The sequence below is a fragment of the Convolutriloba macropyga genome, chromosome 2 (assembly GCF_964194025.1).
Source record: "Convolutriloba macropyga chromosome 2, txConMacr16.3, whole genome shotgun sequence".
Lineage (NCBI taxonomy): Eukaryota > Metazoa > Xenacoelomorpha > Acoela > Convolutidae > Convolutriloba > Convolutriloba macropyga.
In genome coordinates, this window is record NC_134469.1 from 14,691,633 (window position 1) to 14,706,170 (window position 14,538).

At 36.1% G+C, this 14,538-nt stretch overlaps 2 protein-coding genes across 2 annotated transcripts in view; both read left to right on the plus strand.

Moving 5' to 3' along the window:
- LOC142357020 (uncharacterized) overlaps window positions 1–14,538 on the plus strand; it is a 210,491-nt gene that overhangs the window by 31,048 nt on the left and 164,905 nt on the right. The window lies entirely within an intron of this gene.
- LOC142334830 (uncharacterized) overlaps window positions 1,046–14,538 on the plus strand; it is a 45,633-nt gene continuing 32,140 nt past the window's right edge. The window contains exons 1-6 of the mRNA XM_075383156.1: window positions 1,046–1,544; window positions 2,826–2,961; window positions 4,980–5,077; window positions 6,641–6,794; window positions 10,104–10,113; window positions 11,334–11,555. Coding sequence (XP_075239271.1) covers window positions 1,366–1,544; window positions 2,826–2,961; window positions 4,980–5,077; window positions 6,641–6,794; window positions 10,104–10,113; window positions 11,334–11,555 — 799 coding nt within the window. The 5' untranslated portion in view covers window positions 1,046–1,365. The remainder of the gene's footprint in view (window positions 1,545–2,825; window positions 2,962–4,979; window positions 5,078–6,640; window positions 6,795–10,103; window positions 10,114–11,333; window positions 11,556–14,538) is intronic.

The following is a 14,538-nucleotide window of genomic DNA, read 5'->3' on the forward strand; positions in this document are numbered from 1 at the left end:
TGTTCGTTTGAACTGAATTATTTTTCCCGTCCTTCTTTTTCAGTTGCTATTTTTGCTAAAGTACAAATTTAGTGGATTCTGACCCTTTTGTTTCCGATAATGATGAGGGTAACAAAATTTGCTGACAAATATAAAGTTGCAAACAAACCCTAATTTTTATTCTTAAATAATGTTTGGAAATTGGGAACAAGGAGTGCTACCAAATTTGTAATTTTTTCTCACTCCTATCTCAGGCATTTTTTGACAGGTTGATACACAGATACAGGTATTTGAAAACTTCTTATCTAACCTGTTTTTGTCTGTTTTCGCCTCCCATTTATCTGTCCGGGTCAATTTCAGTTCAAATATAGTATATTGAGAAGCAAAGTGTTTAAAATGTTGAGAAAGCCACTCTTGAGTTCAATGTTTGACCTAAATGATTATTTCTGTAGTCTTACCATCAAGTGCTGCAGCTCTTCTTCAAATTTGGAAGTCGCGTTTTCAGCCATTCAGTGACTTGCTGAGCATTTATGCTGTTAAGGGCAACTGTTTTCCAATTGTGCAATAATGGAGACAACAGCTAGGAAGGGTAAGAACTGTGCACAGTTTGAAGTTTGTTCCTGTCTTTTAGATTTGCTTCCGCTCCTAATAGTGTTCATAATGTTCATCTCATTTAGCCCTAATTAAAGCCCCTGGATCTGAACCTAAAATAGAAACTATTAGATGGTCGTCAAGAGACTTCACTTCAACAAGCTAAATAAGCTTATGGGTTGTACCTTGTGATAGATTCATAAAAATCTATTATGAACTGTTTCGCGAAATTCGAATCAGATAGGTTAATTGACGTAACTTACGCAATGATGTATGATTTTGATATGCATCTTTCCCTATTTCCTAGCGTTCGAAAATCGGGATTGAAGCGAACATAACTGTATGATTTACAATTGCGTTGTTGCTCAACATATGTTGACGCGCCATATTTACTTCAAGATAGCTTTAACGAAGAACTATGTGTGCTGTCCTTAAATCTTAAATGCGTACTCTGTTTTACAAGTGTAAACTTCAGATCATTATTTCAGATGATATTAATGCTCACTGTAGCAGTTATTTGGAGATTCCAATTTCATCAGTGACTGATTATGGCAAGTGTTATTGACCACTGAATCTCCAGTATCAAGTAACGATTCATAGAAATTTACCGAGATATTAAATATTTCGACAAATTAATAGTTAGAAGCTGCTGAATGATTTTTTTCATTCCGCAACCGGAGCACGCCAATATTTATTTAGTCTTTGAGCACAAATTATTGAGACTTGAGAAAGCGTAGCTGGGGGACTTTGTGGGACAATATAGAAAGAAAAGGCATCGAGTGAGTTAAAAAGGACATGTTCCAAACTGTGTGTGCAGACTTTGTCAATTCTGTCTGCGGAGGGGTGAGTTCGCAGGCTAAAGTGGGATATGGAGAGACTGTTCTGGCTTCTGTCTCTGTGGACGTAGCATCCAAAGTTGAGGTGGGCACTTTCGCCATCGGACACACTGGCAAACACTTCTGGCAGAAGTTTAAGTAGGAAAACATTTGATCTAGTACAAAATTTCCAAACAGTGATATAACAAGGATAAGATTTGGAAAAGAATATTAAAAAAGTGAATATTAGCTTCAGGTGATTACTCGATGGTTTACTCTGATAAAAGTAAGTTATGATCGGTATAGGGGAAAAGGATTCTCATTCTTGTTTTATTAAAAAATGAATCCAGATTAAATCCAATCACACTATCAACCATGTCTGAGAACGAACCGCCAAAAATATTTTTAGGTTTAGATCAATACCAAAACAGTTTTTAATTGCTCTTGAACGCAGTTCATAGCAATTATTGTAAACGTGTGTGTCTTTTTTTATGCAAATCTTTCGCTTGACAATTTTGCGCTTTTCTTCTAGAACATTCTTTGACTTCTCAAGTGACTTTTTCACGCTTTCGTTCATCATTTTTGAGTGATCTCTAGTGCTCCGAAGTTGCTAATATAAACTCGGTTGCGGCGTAGCAGAATTAACTGACTTGTAGCGTAATGGTTAGTGAGGGTGGACATGAATCGAGAGGTCAGTGGTGCGAATCCCGGTGGGGTCAAAATTTTTTGCACCCATAAAGAAAAATTGATCTAGGCTAGAGCCCCTGATGAATTAAATTGCCTCGCCTGTCGTTCAAGAGCAATTCTTTCGACATTTGTCGGTTTATGTTTTGTAATTAATCACAGAATCACCGATATTGGCCACAAACGCATTCATAATTGCAACGGTAGCCTGGTTATCAAAATATCAAGAAACTGGATGATTTGCATTTCAGAAATATTATTTCGGTTGGTTTTGTCCTGAAAAAAAAGAGAAATACCTTAGCAAGAGAGTGGGTGTAAGTATTTGGATTTACAAGTTGACGTCGCTCATATTTAAAAATCTAAATAAATTTGGAATTTTTTTCAGAAATATCATTTCGGTGGTTTTTTCTGGTCCGGAAAAGAAAAGGAAATGCCTTAGCAAAAGAGTGCGCGTAAGTAGTTGGGGTTTAAAATACCAAAGAATCAATCAAATCACTCGGTTTTTATGTTGATGATGCTTTTGGAGCGATTACTAGTTTCTTTAAACAGAACAGTTTTTGTCTTAAAGAAAACAAGTTAGTGAAATTTTGGAAACAAAAACTGTTGAACTCTTTCAGTGACCTGTTCTATTGGTGCCCTGCTTGATGTGCGTATAGTTAATCATGCCTTATTAATTAACTGATTTGTCGTCTATTTAAGTTTATTGGCCACAAATTTTGATCAAACTTTTGTTCTGAAATTTACCCCTGATTTCAGGCACGATATAATGCTGAATATGGTGGTGGACATGGACAAGAGTAGGGCATCTACTGAGCACATGTTGCTACAGGACTTCAACAAGGAAATCGACATGTCCACTAGCAGCAAGTTCGACATCTCTGCTCTTAAACAGGTATGTAACTAAAAGAAAGTGTCCTCGATAAAGACCGCTCGCTCATAATTTCTGTGAAAAGGCTTCTATTTTTACTTCAATTTACAATCGTACTTGATTCTTGTACATTCCATTATAACAGTATGAGCAAAACTGTTCACTAATACTATTAATAATGTTCACGTTTTTTAACGCTTTCAGTTAATAGCTCGGATGTCAAAAGTATCAAAAATCATGGATCACTGCAAATTTAACAAATTTGGCTGCTGCTTTTCATCGCTTGTTGTTAATTGTGTCTCTTGGCCTACCAGATCATTAATAACTTGATATGTCAAAAAGCAGTTGTTTGATTTTGAAAATGCAGGAAGCAGCTCCAAACCAAATCAATGCTTAATTTGTTTATGCAATAACTATTTCCAATCAATTTTTTTAAAATGAAATGCTGTTTTATATTCAATCAACTATATTCCAAATACTAGTTGGGAGACTATTGCAAAATTAGTACAAACAACAATCTGATTTTTTAAAAAATTTTTTACAATCGGTATGACATTGAATCCAGTTGAATCCAATTTTGGTCATAATGAAATAGCCCTTGTTGTTAGAAGTCTTTAAGTAAATCGTCGGCGTGAGATGTTTGGTATTTTTTGATCAGCTCAATAATGCTTTGATCTATTTTACGACTAGATGTTTTTATTTTTCAACATTGACTTTCTTTTATGATTCAAACTGGATTACAATCAACGGAATCGAAAGGTGGCACAGCTCTGAATTTATAAAAATTCAGCTCAAAATCGATATTCATAGACCAGTACATGAGCCTATGAATATCGATTTTGAGCCTATGAATATCGACCAGTACATGAGCCTATGAATATCGATTTTCGCTGCCGTAGTCGATGTAACAATTCAAAGGTGTATATTTATAAATTCAGAGCTGTGCCACCTTTCGATTCCGTTGATTGTAATCCAGTTTGTATTATAAAAGGCAAGAAGTCTGTACCCAGTGCAGTCCTTTGAAGTCAATGTTGAAAAATAAAAACATCTAGCCGTAAAATAGATCAGAAAGCATTATTGAGGTGATCAAAAAATACCAAACATCTCACGCCGAGGATTAATTGAAGAACTTCTGAAAACTTGGGCTATTTCATTATGACCAAAATTGGACTCAACTGGATTCAATGTCATACCGCTTGTAAAAAATTTTGAAAAAACAATCACATTTTTGACTTGATGTTCTCATACATAAACCAAAAATCATACGCTCGCTTATCTGGTCATTCTCTTTTCAAAATGTCAATTTTTATATTTATAATCATTAGCTATAAGTTTGGACAGATTAAAATCAGAAGTACAATTTTACTCTGAAAAAAGACTGATCAGTGTATATTTTGACATGAACAGAATATGTACAAGTGTGAAAATATCTATATAGTTTCTGGATTTACACTGGCTCAGTACTAAAATGCTCTGGGTGCCAAGCCCGGGTGAGAATATCAGTTTAATTGAAAGGTTTTCGAGGACAGTTTTTAGAAACACTACAAAGCTGTAGTCAAGTTGTGACAGCGCAGCAGTTAGGTGAAAGGCGTTAGGATTTTCCCCTGTTTTCTAACTCTGGATCGGTTTTCTTATAAGTCAGGTCTACTTTATATTTCGGAGTACGTGTCATGCTTCGGTTAAATTTTTGTCATGCTTCCGTTTTGCCAGTTTTATTTTTCTAAATTACTTTTCCTTACTGAGCTATCTCTGAATGGGTTATCCGATAATCCTCCTATATATTAAACGCGTGAGCTCTAGAATGGGACGAAATTTTTGCATGTTTAAGGGGCCTCTCGAAGCGAAGGTTTAAGAGCCGCATTGAGCAGCATGGTTAAGCGAACAGATCGAGAGAGAGGTCAATGACCGAAAAAAGCTCAAAGTAGATGGGTGAGAACCGAACCCGGGTCAAAAGACTGCTAGTCATGATGATATCCTCCAGTTGAGATCGCGACGTATGTTCACACGATGTTCATTGTTTTCTTTTAATGTTGTTTCTTTAGATTGGCGTGAATGTGGGAATGGACTACGAGTACAAGATGTGTGCTGACTTGGGCCAGATTAACAGAATCGATCTCAATCGAGACGCCATCATAGACTAGTGAGTATGTAGTAGTACCCATATTAATTTTTTGTTTTCTCACACTCTTTGCCTCTGAGCAGTTTTGATAAGGAAGAGTTACGTGCTGTCGCGCTTTCGGAGATGCTGGTTGTTGATCGCCTCCCCTGTAAAGGTGTTTTTGTGCGTTGTTAGATTGCCTCAAAAGCTCAATGAAGCATATTCGCTTGTAAATTTTAGTTTTTCAATGGATGTCGGATGTTCTCGTATTTTTTATGGCATCGATAGCAGAAATTATCGACTTGGCGGTGGTTTTACAGTTGATTGTTTAAGTTCTTTGGTTTACTTGAGAACCAAATTGGGCATTTGCAGTTGTTACATTTCGGAGTCGACAATTGTCATTTCCCATTTAAACGTCGTTAACTGACCTCTTCGTGGAGAACAACCGTTTTATCCTTTTTTGTTGCTCCCTATTTAAGTGGGAAAATGTTGAGGTAAAAAATTTTGCTTAGCAAGTTCTTTTAGAATCAGCATTTTCTTACTTAAATTATGCTGGTTTCCTTGCGCTATATATAGGCTAAAGTTTTTTTTAAAAAAATGATTATGTATTTGCTCTAAAACAAGTTTGTAACATTATATTAGTCCTGTGGTCTTTTTAGTACTCGAAGAGGAGTATTGAGATTCTACGTGTTTTTAGCGCAATTCATGACTTTTGTTTTAGAACATTGACTTCTGTTTTAGAACGTTGACTTCTGTTTTAGAACGTTGACTTCTGTTTTCGAACGTTGGACTTTAACAGTAGTTTAGTTTGCGATTAATATTGATTATGAACCGCTGGTAGTATTCAAGGTCATAATGAGAATTTTTGATCCCATGTAAAACCCCTCTACCTATTTTCAAACCCCTCTGACCACCTCCCCTCAACCTATACCAACCTCAAACCCCCCCCCCCCAAATACTCTCTACATAACCCCCAAATACTCCCTAGATCCCCCCGACGACTGTCCCCCCAGCCGACCACTACATCTACCTAACTGCTTAATTCTGTACACCTACCCCCCCCCCCCCCGAGTTGTTTCCGGAAGTCTGTTTTCATTGTTCTTTCCTAAAATGTTTTGAGTATTCTTTTTAATCGGATTTTTCATTATAAAGCTTTTTATTATGCTGTATATTAGAAATACTTTCATTTATTGTGTTTGGAAACTTTGATTGATGGGAATTTTTTTGCAAAATTTTTTATATAGAACTATTATAAAAAGCTTTTGAAGCAGAATGAGAGACTTGAAATTTTTGAAGTTTTTGAAATTAAATTTTAATGCTGGATGTCTTTTGCTTTTCAGGGGTTTTTGTCATTCAGTCTATAGTAGGGATACGATGATGTCGCGATAATTTTTGTTCGACTGCTGGAACTTGTCAAGTTTTTATATCTGCCGTCAGCTACTTGAACGAGCTCATAAACGGAATTGTTTTGTTTATGTGCTAAAGATCCGTAATTTCTTTTGGGTTGTCAAACCTAGTCATTAAATGCCTGATTTCATTCATGCTCTTAATAGTTAGTTAATTTTTTTTACCGGTCCACGAGAGCGTTTTGTTGTTTTTCTGCAGTAAAGTTCCGGCTGCAGTTGTGAGGGAGCTAAGAAGCAGTGTAGGTGGGGGGAAGAAGTTATGCATAGTGACAAGTGTCTTCACTGTGGTCAACACCTCCACTATAAAACTCAGCAAAGAATTTAAGGTCTCCAACAAAGTCGAGGTCTCTAAGGTAAGTTTCTTGCTTCCTTTTTGAGAATGTATCACTGGTTGAGAGAATTCTTTCTATTAGCCTAATAAGAGGTGTTATTAGCAATTGCAGTTTATTTGTACCTCTAAATTAATCCTGGAGGTTTATAATTTACGGGAAGAAAAAACGGCTGATCTCAGAGAGGCAATAATCGCTTTTTAATTGCTCTTGAACGAAGTTCAAAGCAATTATTGTAAACGTGTGGGTCTGTTTTTATGCAAAATTTTTGCTTGACAGTTTTGACTTTTCGAGTGACTTTTACGCCCTTGACTTTTTGCGTTTCGCGTGATCTAAAATTCTCTCTCAATCACAATTTCAAGCAGCTGAATTCAACTGGCGGCAATTTAATGCTAAAAGTCAAATGAAAAGTGCGTCGAAACTGGTGCCATTTTTTACTTTATATCTTAATAGTGGTATATGTTAACCTCTTAATGTGGTTATTTGAAGCCCACTATTGAACATTTAGGCTCCCCCTCCCTCCCTCCCTCCCTCCCTCCCTCCCTCCCTCCCTCTCCCCCCCCCCGACTGAAGCAGGCTGTAATTGATTAGAGCTCCCACTAGTCGTTCGAGAGCAATTCTTCCGACGTTTAGTCGGTTATATTTTATTTTGCCAGAGGTAGATTTGATCTAAACGATAATGAAAAATTAAGCAAATGACATCATTGCTAATCTGCTCAATCCTCTCTTTCAAATAGCACAAAAAGTTCTAAATAGTTTGAGATTTGAGCAAATTTAAGTTTCATTTCCAGTATTTTCCTAAATTGGGCTTTACCGGATCAAATCAAATTAAACAGTCACAACAAACAAGGAAATAATAACTGGAAAACATTGGAAAACACCACTTATACTGTCAAAGCTTCCAGAAACTCCAATATTGCTTACTTGTGGTTTTTGGTTTCGTCGTCTGACTTTCATTTTTCAATTAAAGTTCAGGCTGCAAAACAAAGGAGAATTTTTAAAATCTTTTCATTCGGTTTTTAAACAGTTTTTAGAGGTTACTGTATATAATCAGGGGTGCTTATAATAGACATTGAGGTCCAAATTAAAAGCGCTTATTGACACACGGGTTTTGTTTTGCAGCTATTTCAGCAATCTTCCTGCTGTGTTAATTCAATTTTGTTTCGGGTCTGTCCTTCAATTTTTCATTACTTTTGACAACATTATCCTTTGCTATGCTTCTTTTAATGAGTAATATAAATTACACTCGCTGACAAAAGTTAACGCACAAAATGCAGTTTTACATGATAAATTGCTTGTTTTATAAGCCAATATTAGTCAGCATAACTTTGGCCGTTTTTTCTATTTCTACATCAATCGACGCATAATCATCAGTTTATTATATCTAGCTTAGGATAAACTGACAAGTTTACCTACAGAGGAAATGCAGATAGAAGTTGTCCAGTTTTTCAAAAGTAGCTGTATTTTGAGTCCCACAAGAAATCGGTTCAACCTTCTCATAAATTTATTGAATTCACTATGCAAAATTTTGCTTAAAATTCTGGAGGCATGAGCAAGTTGAACAGGTTTCACGTGGCACTCGAAATAGAGGTGCTAATGGAAACCTGGCCAACTTCGATCTGTGTAAGTAAACTTGGCAGTTTGTCCAAAAACAGATGTATTAAACTTCTGATGATTGTGCGTCGTTTGATATAAAAATCAAAAGAAACGGCCAGGGTTATGTTGACTAGAATAGGCTTCTAAAAGAAAGTTTAGCATGCAAAATAGAATTTTGTGCGTTCACTTATTTCAACTAGTGTAATATACATTGCTCATTAAAAGAAGAATATCATAATGTATCTTTAACCGCATAATCCCTTGTGTCTGAGATGTGATAGCTGCTGATGGTTTTCCTGTGAAAGTTAGTCGGCAGTGATTGATTTGAAAAGTTGGTTTTTACACACTGGGTCTAATATTAATCTCAACTTAAAGATTGGATCGATGGCGTTTTCTAAGCGAAGAGTAGGATGTCACATTTAGAGGAACGTGAACCCGACGGATGCCTCAGATTTGCCTAAATTCTGGCGCGGCGGTTTTTTAGCAAGATCTTAGTACTGTTCTGCGCTCTATCCTCGAGTAAGCTTTGTACTAGTTTGAAATTAAGGTTTCTACTTTATTCTGCATTATAAACTATACTTGAAGCTCATTTTTGTCAAGGGCGTTAATTTTTCATTTCGAAGCCCAGCAAAGAATGTTTTCACCGACGTGTTGTAAATTGATCTAGCTGTGACTGGCATTAATTAGACTTTTGTTTTGTATAATGAACATCACAAGTAAGTTAGGGCCCCCTAGTTTTCAAAGTCAAGATTCATTTTTGAAGCAATCTTATTCCAACTTGAAATCACATTTCCAAATGAATTTTTACACCATTGTTAAGCTACACTAGTGTTCTTACCTGTAAATGAAATTCAAATAAAACGCATTGATGAAGTCCATCCGAGTTTTACTGTAAAAAATAAAGTTGCACAAGATCACAATATTTTCACATTTTTTCTAATGTTTAACAGTGTAAAGTTGGCAATTATTGAACAAACCTGAAAACATAAAATCGCTGAAAAAATTAAACTGTTTTTATAGTCTTTACTGTTTTTATAGTCATTTTTAGTCCAAAGATTTTTAGCTGTTTCTTTCAATTTTCATATCAATCGACGCATCCTACTCAGAAGTTTAAAAGATCTAAGTTTCGTGGTTGCTTACATACAAAAATCCATATGGAAATTTCCACTTTTCCGTAAGTAGCAGTTAGTTAAGTTCCTCGTGAAAGTTGTTCAACTTGCTCCTGCCTCGAAGATTTTAATCAAGATTTTCTATTTTGAACTCAACAACTTGATGAGCCAGTTGAACATATTTCATCTGAATTTTCTCTGTAAGCAAGTTTACCAGTTTATCTTTGATTCTTCTGACGATTTTGCCTCTTTTGATACGAAACGACCAAAGTTATGACCAAATAAAATTAGCTGATAAAACAGGCAATTTATGTAAATTTGTATTTTCTCAGCTTATTTTGTGAACGAGTGTATCACATCTTGAACAACTTACTTTTTACTGTGATACTTGAATGGAGTTAATCAACTTTACAATGGGATTTCTGGCAAATGAACGTTGCGTTTTATCTGAATTTCATAGGTATGCGAGAGAACTAGTGTAAGGAATTAGTGATGTGAAAACAGTTTTAGCGAATTGAAGTAATAACGCCTCAAAACTTGAATTTCTACTTCGTAAAACTAGTTGGTGCTAACTTACATCTGATCAATATGTTTACAAAGCATTACATATCAAGAGATCTATTTTTAGGTTGCGGCTGGTAAGTTTCTCGTATTGAACTTCAATTGCATGTAATTTTTCTTGAGGTGTTAACGTTGCGTTGGAAAGTGCTTGTTCTTGTTGTGTTTGGCGTCTCTTGTAATGTTGCCAAAACGATTTTCAGTTGTTTGATATCTTTTCAAATATTTATTAAAGTTTGAAAGTTGTGTAGCCTTAGTTTAGATGATTTCTCTTTCTGCTCCTCACTTTAACTGGCGTTATGGACGAATTTGTTCTCAAGTTAATTTAAACAACAATGTTGCTATTGCTAAACAACAATCTGGACCTTGGGGACCACCAATTTGATTAGTGGTCAGATGAGATATCGGAGTTGTCATTTATCAATATCTTATATATCATTTTGATAATTTTGGTGTTTGTAAATGTAGTTTACTGCTCTTGATTGCAGGTATTATAATTGACAATTCAGAACTAATAAGACTCGATGGCTGTTAATTATCCAGAATGTTAGAAAAGATTTCGACTCACTGTCCGTTTCTGAATATTTTTTTCTGTGTAACACATTTCAAATTAATAGCAAATAACAATTAATAACAAATAATCTTGGTTTTCCTCTAACCAAATAATGTTCTCCAAATTTATAACACATTTCTGTCATTAAAATTAAAAAGCAGTAGTCTTTTCTCAATTGTTTCATTTGTTGCTCCTTATCTTTCCTCATTTTGGTTCATCCGTTCATTAACCAGATTTCTCGTTCTCAGTTGGAGCTAATTTGACTGGTGTAGGGGTAACTGACGATTTATATGCGTCTGCTCGACAAAAATAATGTTAAAATTCAGATCGATTTCAAAGACATAGTTTTCAATGAAACTAAAGTTTTGCATTAATGCATGTTATTGCATGTTAAAATCGGTGATCGTGAGTATTTATCTCACCGAACGTGTAGTATATGGCCTGTTCTGACATGCTTTTGGTGTGGAGAAGCTATTTGCGAATTTGAGAAGCACGCATGTTCGATTGTGTTATGACCTTAACTTTTTTGTTCCGATAGTTTTCAAGATAGTCAGCCCCCTCTCGAATATTATTATTGTACTTATGTGACCTGATATATCCGCACATGAAGTCACGAAACTTATTCATGAGACGTAGTTCCTGCGACCTGTCATTTTCATTGTCTTAATCATAGAATGTGATTCCAATGTCTATAGTGACGTCAAACGCTTGATTTACGTCATCAGATTTGAGGCTCTTGTGTTTTAGAGAGTGAGGACAATTCAGTGAAGAATGACAGAGTGAACAGTATGAAACTGGTGCCTGGACAGATCATTGCCTGTACTCTACAGGAGGTGCATGTGGATGCCGCCACTGACACTTTCTACTTCCCCTTCCAAGAGAAGCCTTCAAGCAAAGCATTTGGACTGGCAAAATTGAAAAAGAAGATCAATGAGGGAGGTGACGACCCTATTGAACAAGAGTCTACCGGTTAGTTGATTATGAAAACATTATTTGCTGTAATTTAAGTTTATTTGGATTTTTGTTTTGCAAATACAAACTAAAGTTTATTTTACAAATGCGATGGGAAAACCTTCCAGACGCATGTTGAAAGGGAGGGCGAATAAAGAGAGTAATTAATTGAGTACGGTTTTTTCGCAGCATTTATTGTTCAATCAGCCTGCCATCGGGCTGTTATTTTTCTATTGTTGAAAATAGTCCCAGGAAATGCAGCCTTTTCACTCGTTCTTTTAAATTCGTGTCAGTTCTTATTCAGGTTTTTTTATTTACACGTCGTAATTTTCTTGTTTGACTTGTGACATAACCTCACTCAGTGTTTCAACTCCACGAATTTGAAAATTCATTAAACAAATTGAAACAAAACGTGAATGCGGTCAAAGGCAAACGAGAAAATTCAAAAGAAACTGGTGAAAACGATAGAGCTCGATTATTAAGTCAATCCATTTGGGTATTGCATTTAAATATAGCGAATGCTCATTGTTATGAGTATTAAGCGTAATAACATTGACTTTTTAAGATAAGGTCGATCTCTCCCTTTTCTTTTTCTGTTTCAATACGACGTCAGGGGAGTCGACGATGGCTGTTTTCTGGCACCTTGATGGCTACGTTATGTTTTAATTGCTCTCAAACGAAGTTTTTTGCAATTATATTAGTCATGTCTTTTTTATGCAATTTTTCGCTTGACCGGTTTTCCGTCTGACCCATTTGACTTTTCGTCATCAAAAACGAGATTAACAGGTAGCGCCCAGCGGGCATTGAGTGCTCTAGAGCCTTTCAGCTCGCTAGATTCAAGTGTGCGATTCACAGAAACTGCTTTGGAGACTTATACTTATGGCGTGAAGGGCGGTTCTTAGAGGTTGCCCCACACACACACACGCACACATACACACACACATCAGCGACCACTCGCTTCAATACCCTTCATCCCCACCACTGCGCATCGTTCACGCGGTAAGGACCCGTGCAACCAAAAAAACCCTCCCACGCTCGCCGGTTGTTTGAGAGCAATTCGCCCGACGTTAGTCGGTTGTGTTTTAATAGCTGCAAAGCTGTAACCTTCTTTCGCTTAAATTTTCAGTGACTTCAAGCTTAATTTCTTGCTTTTTGCTTGACCTTATTTGCTTGCTTTCAGAAATGTCTGTTGCTAAATCAAAGTTGGTTGTATGATAATCGGTGACGAGGGCCTGGTAGATCAATGTTTAATGCCTCCAATTTTTACGCCGGGGATTGGGGCGAAGCTCTCTTTTATCAGAAATTTTTATACCCAAAATTTTCTCAATGATACATCCCTTTAAAGAAAATTTGTATATTTTTTAGTCGGCGGCAATAACTTTTTTCTAACTTATTTCGTATCTGCTTTATCTGTATTTTACGGCACGCAATTCTATATTGCAGCGCTTCCGGCAGTTTGCTGGCTATGTTTTGGTATATTTATTCTCGGTATATTTATGTTGATTTGTTTCTCGGGTAGGGGGACAGGTTTTTTTAACAAGTAACTGTGGCTGCTTCTCTAACGACGGCCAAGGCCTAGATATATGCGGTTTTCCCCCAATTTGTTCCTCCATTGTTTTGATTTATTGGTTACTCTCAAAGTTTGTAGCAGTTATGTTGGGGACGTATTGGTTTTTTGTGCTCTATCGTTTTTCGTCTGGTTGATTTGACTTTTCACCAACAGAAGCGCGATAAACAGCTAAATCCATGGGGTATTAGGATATCGTGTATTATTGTTAGAGATTTACTAGTCTTTAATTGTGCTGTTACCCGGGTCTTTTGATTAGTCATAAATTTAGTGTAAAGTCAAATTTTGGGGCGTTGACCCCCTCCTCATGCATTCCACTAGACCTCCTTAGGCTTACACTATCAGAAAAGCCAACCGCTGGTCACTGTTCCAAGAGTAATTCATCCAACAATAGTCGGCTGTGCTATAGTTTTTTACTTGACTTTTAGATTTCCAAGATTTAGTTTGAACCGTTAACCTTCCGGGTATTTCGGTTATCCAAAGACGATAGCTGCCAGACGATAATCTTGAATTGTCCCCTTGTGAAGTTTTCAAATGTTAAGATGTTTTAGATTTACATCAGGATTTTTGAAATTTATATGTATATAGACTGAACTCATCCTTCTTTTCGTTACAAGTTGATGATAGAAGTGAATTTTTCATTTTTTCCGTTAAACTTAGAGATTAATTCATAAAATTTATTTAATTTTTCTAGTAAGTGTGGTGTTCTTTCTAGGAAAAGAGATGGAGGCAACTTCCAGCGGAGCCGGCGACCACTCTTGAGAAGCTGCTTCTTGGAAGTTCGGTTAGAATTTTAGTGGTTGATTAGTTGTTGCGAACTTTAGTTAAAGAAGTTGAGGGTTCTAAGGTACTGACTTGTTTACTAACCGCATCAATTCAAGAGATTTTTTGTCCCTCAGTGATTTTTTGGCCCCATCTTGTAAATTATATTGAACAAAATAGATCTGTTTTTTTTTAATCTTTGTCATATACAGCCAAGATATACATGTCTATCAAGCATCTGCGCTTTTAAAATACAGTTGCCAGTCAAAGTTATGTGAAATTGTTCCGGTTTCAGATTGTGTGCTGACGCCAGGATGAATAATAAAGAATTTGGGTCCGGCCAATCAAATCGCAATTCTTTTGAGAATTCAATGAAAACTTCATCCTATGATTTTACTACTTCGATAATGAGTGCTTTCATTCACCTCACTTTTTATCAGGATCGATCGGTGCCGATAGCTTTTTAAGATTATTATTCCTTCATTGGTTTCGTGCGTTGTATAAATTTGGCATTTGTCATTGCTCGGGAAACAAAACGTAGCATCCTTTTAACTGCTGTTTGTCCTATTTAATATTTCAGACTAAAATTCACAATGAGCAGGCATTTAGATTTCTGATTCTTTCCATCTGGGCTCATATGGTTCCTAGTCAAAAGTTTTATTTGATTAATTT